The sequence below is a fragment of the Amphiprion ocellaris genome, chromosome 11, assembly GCF_022539595.1.
Source record: "Amphiprion ocellaris isolate individual 3 ecotype Okinawa chromosome 11, ASM2253959v1, whole genome shotgun sequence".
Classification (NCBI taxonomy): domain Eukaryota; kingdom Metazoa; phylum Chordata; class Actinopteri; family Pomacentridae; genus Amphiprion; species Amphiprion ocellaris.
In genome coordinates this window covers 7,834,867-7,839,587 of record NC_072776.1, presented here as the reverse complement: position 1 = coordinate 7,839,587, position 4,721 = coordinate 7,834,867, and the positions used below count along the sequence as shown (strand labels likewise).

Genomic DNA, 4,721 nt, shown 5'->3' with positions numbered 1-4,721 from the left:
TCAGTGTGCTGTGAGGTGGGAGTGCTGGCTCCGTCTCAGAGGCTGGACCCAGGCTTTATCGGCAGGTAATTCTCCCACTCTCACTAACTCATGTTGAATTATTTAAGTGTTATTTCTAGGACCCAGGGAGAGGTAAAAAAAGGGGGGGAAAAACACAGCCTGAAGTGTTTGTTGGTGTTATTTTTTTATCAGATCTTAATTAAATTACTATAATTTAAACATTAACTTAATGTTTTCCCAGCCTGCAAAAAAAATAATAAGCTGTTTTGTGAAATAGATACAACAAATCTTGACATTTGGATGAGCAGAAAAATGTACCGGATGGATGCACCTGCTGTCGTTAATGGAGGCTCAAGTAGGCCCAAGCATCATGTGAAATCCAGGATGCACGTTATTGAAACATATTTTAATGGGCAGGGATGTGAGGAAGGGTGTTGCCAAATAATCCTGAACAAAATAATACAATAAAACAACATTTCAATAAGAAATGTAAAATATAATAGAGGGAAAAAACTATTTAAGGGCCCACTTTGCACATTCTTCCACCTCTGTAACTCCAGATAAGAACTTTCCACTGTAGCCTATTCAAACAATTTCCAGAAATGTGGAGGTGCAGAGGTGTGTGCTCCTGTGGAGTGAGTGGAGCGCTTCATTGCAGGAATGTTATCGAGGTGAATGACAAGCCGACAAAAAGGGGCGCACGGTGCTGAGAGATGCTGCGAGTCAGGTTTTTTTTCTTTCTTTTTTTTTTTTTTTTGTTGGAGGCAGCAGGTTTGTCTCTCATCTGGTCCTTTTGGCGCGGATCATCCTCACCTTGTCAGGTTTCCTACTTGAGACAAAAGAGCGATCCCTCAGTGAGCCTTTTCACCGCTGCAATAAAACAACCACTAATCCTTGTTAACAGAAATTTTGGAAACAATCTCAGACTCAACATGCTGCAGTGAAAAAGGGCGCTCCAGTGTCTTGGAAATTACGCGTCACTTTGGAGCATCACTCAACTTTCACTTTCATATTTTCGAATTTACTCCATAACAATAATAATAATAACAATAATAATTTCATATTGTATATTGTGAAAACTCCCGATTAGGTTAAACCGTTGAAAAGGGGGAAATACTACAGTGAATTGAATTTAACTTCCATTTCTATCCTAATTTAAACGCTCAACCTACAGCCTAATTCGTCATTTATATTATTGTTCGATACAGCCCCTCTCTTCCCTTTTTTTGTACATATATAATTATGTACAACGGAGAAGGTGCCAGAACAAGCCACTTAAACCTACAATTTACTCAACAGGTCCTGCAGATAACTGTAATTGCTTAGTTGAATATTCGACAACCTAATTTCAGTTGTCGATTCGCTGCCCTTGGGAAAGTCCTTTGAAGTGAAAGTGAAAAGGGGGGAATTCAGGAAAGTAATTAATTTCGCCAAGCGCGATTAGAGACACTTCAGACCTCCTCGACATTTGCTTTATTTACCACAAATGCCACAATATCAGAAAATTAAAGAAGACATTCTTTACCTTCTCCTGTCGCCTTTTACGCGCACTACTTTGCAGTTGGCAGTGCCACCCATGGGGAAGGGAAGGGAAGGGAAGGGACAGACAGCGGTGAAGAGGAGAAAAAAAAGGGTGAGAAAGTGGAGTGACACCCGGCAGATAGGAGCCGCTTTGACTGTCAAATAAATAAATGGAAGTGAGAGGAAAAGGCGATTAGGCGCGTAAATGGTGCGTTCTAAAAGAAAAAGGGGCAAAATGTGCGCGTCTTTTTCACCTTTTTGGTGGTTCAGACTCAAAGCAAGTTCAGCAGCAGTTACGCACCTGTCTGTCTGCACTCACTGTCCCCAAATGTGAGTAAATTAGAGGCTCGTGCCATCCTCAGGTACTTCAGGTGTGTCGAAAGGACTTTAATTGAACTTAACACCCCCCTAATAGGAAAAAAGTTGCTCATTAGAATAAAAGCAACTGAGGCATTGAGTAAAACGAACCCAAATACCACAAAAGGGACACAAAAGTTGCACAAAACACATTAACGATGTAAAATACAAGAAGCGACTACCCTTCCAACTCACTGAGGAATTAAAAAGACCCGTTCAGCAAGTCGTCTGCCTGTTCGCCACCAGTGCGCATGCGCCAGTGGCACTTTCACTACCTGCCACACAAGCCTGTATTTCACATGGGGCAAGCGGGAGTTATCATCCACTTGCGTAAATGCTGCTGCTGAGTGCTGGTTGACAGTCTCGGGCGACAAGAGGGAACCAAGGCAGCGTTTTTTTTCTTCCTCCGTCCTCTTTACTAAAGGCTATCATTGATGGATGCCACCATGGAGCAGAAAGCGTTTGAGCGCTCGTAAGGACGCTGCCACTTGTACTTTTCAGAAGAAAGCCTCATCAGCGGGGGGATGAAGAATTGAAGTCTTAAGTAAGTAATCAAACGTTGCGCAGCAGTTACAGTAGTGTGAGCATCTCTAAACGGAGTCCTGTTTAAACTTTATTAAGTGCTCTTGAGTGTGTGTTTTTGTAGTGATTTCGTAAGTTACTTATACTTTGGTTGATTTTCCTTTTTTTTATGAATATCTATTTTTCAGAGAGCTTGTGCCAATATGTCTAAGCCAATGGATCACGTTAAACGTCCGATGAATGCTTTCATGGTCTGGTCCAGAGCCCAGCGCAGAAAAATGGCTCAGGAGAATCCGAAAATGCACAACTCCGAGATCAGCAAGAGGCTGGGAGCGGAATGGAAACTTCTCACCGAGTCTGAGAAAAGGCCATTCATCGACGAAGCCAAGCGACTGCGAGCGATGCACATGAAGGAACACCCAGACTATAAATACAGACCGAGGCGGAAGCCCAAGACTCTGATGAAGAAAGATAAGTTTTCTTTCCCGGTGCCCTACAATCTCGGGGAGCACGACGCACTCAAAGTTAACGGGCTTTCCGCTGGAGCACTTTCCGAGTCTGTCATTGGGAACCCTGATAAGGCGGCGGCGGCCGCAGCGGCCGCAGCGGCGAGGGTTTTCTTCAACCCGTCCATGTCCACGAACCCCTATTCATTTTTCGACCTGGGATCCAAGATGACTGAGCTTTCTCCGCCTTCGTTTCCGTACGCGTCTCCTTTGGGCTACCCGCCGGGAGGCGCTGCGGCTTTCACCGGGACTGGCAGTGTAGGTGGCGGGACGCACACCCACACTCACTCTCATCCGTCCCCGGGAAACCCAGGCTACATGATCCCGTGTAACTGTACGGCCTGGCCCTCAGCAGGACTCCAGCCGCCCTTAGCATACATCCTGCTCCCCGGGATGGGAAAACCTCAACTTGAACCGTACCCTGCATATGCTGCGGCGTTATGATAGGCCCACTTTGGACTTCTAAGAAAATGAAATGTGAAATCAAAACACAACATGACAGGAAAAAAAAGAAGAAAAAAAAGCTATTCATGCAAGAGTTTTATTATGCATGCACAAACTTGTACATGTGATGAAGTGCTCGTCGTCTCAGATATCACATGTGTATGTATATTGATTAATGCCTTTATCTAAGGTAATGCTTATTTAGAGAACTCTCTAATCTATTATTACGCAGCCATCACCTCACGCAGCGCAGAGGAGGAAGGACTAAAAGGATGGCACACATGCACAAGAATGGGCATCAGTGCAGTTTGCCCTTTGTGAAAACTCATTTTGAAAAGGTACCCTGATCGATTTCTATCTTTTGCACCTGCTTGACTTAAACCTGTTGGAATCAAAGGGCAGCAGTGACCATGCTAATCAGGATCACAGCATCTTCTCCCAGAGAAGGTGTTGCACGGGTCATAATACACGGATCAAGGAGGATTGTCACAACACTGTAAATGTGTACAGATAAAATGACTTTAGTTAATTTGCCGTTATAGGCTTAGTGTTTGAGATAGGGCCAGGAACCTACGTATTTCACTAGAACCCCTGCTGTATATTTTGAGTTTTTAAACCGTTTTATAGATGTCTGTAATATTTATTGTTTAGTGGAATCTATGGTGACCCAGACAATTTTAAAAAGGACAAGACTAGTTCTGTGATATTTGCACATGAAACGTAGAGGATGTAATTTATTTTCAAGGTGACACTCAATTTCAATGCATTGCAACTTTCGGGTTGGATTCACCAAACCGTTTTGTTTTGTTTTTTTCCTTATTTCAGTACAAAAAAAGAAGAAAAAAGTTCAAATTTAAATGCAGATGGAAGTTTATTCAGTGGGTTTCTGATTTTCTTGATACCTCCCACTCCTCGTATCATGTGCAGCAGAAAAAAAGACGTTTTTAACTAACTCTTATGGAATTTGTATGTTTTGTGTTTTCTTTAACCTCCGTTATGTACTTCAAACTATTGCTACTGTTCACTTGTTGAGCAAAGGACTACAATAAAAGCGTATTCGGATTAAACGGAAGGGAATCGCGGCTGTAGTTCTTGATGAGATGAACAAGATTGTTATCTTTTCTTTTTTTTCCTGCTCCTGCTCCTCAGTCCAGGTGAAGTGTAAGGTATCCTCCAAAGGCCGCTTTTGTCCGCGCTTTGAATGGCATTACTGGGGGGAAATCTAAATCAGCCCATTGTTATCAAGAGAAAAAACCTTATTTATCACAATTTTAATCGTGAATAGGAAGGAAGATAAAACTGTGTGGTACCCTGAGCTTTCTTTTCCCATGGATATAGAGGGGAAAAAAAGGAGAGCTGCTTTTTAGGCTG

At 42.9% G+C, this 4,721-nt stretch overlaps 1 protein-coding gene across 1 annotated transcript; it reads left to right on the top strand.

Moving 5' to 3' along the window:
* The first annotated feature begins 1,656 nt into the window (after window positions 1-1,656).
* On the top strand, window positions 1,657-4,422 carry sox21b (SRY-box transcription factor 21b). The gene is made up of 2 exons (XM_023272433.3): window positions 1,657-2,422; window positions 2,589-4,422. The coding sequence occupies exon 2, from the start codon at window positions 2,604-2,606 to the stop codon at window positions 3,348-3,350; it is 747 nt and encodes a 248-aa protein (XP_023128201.1). The 5' UTR covers window positions 1,657-2,422; window positions 2,589-2,603; the 3' UTR covers window positions 3,351-4,422.
* Window positions 4,423-4,721: the final 299 nt, after the last annotated feature.

Excerpts from the sequence above, each read along its gene's own strand:
- sox21b (XM_023272433.3), top strand. The coding sequence starts at position 2,604 with ATGTCTAAGCCAATGGATCACGTTAAACGTCCGATGAATGCTTTCATG.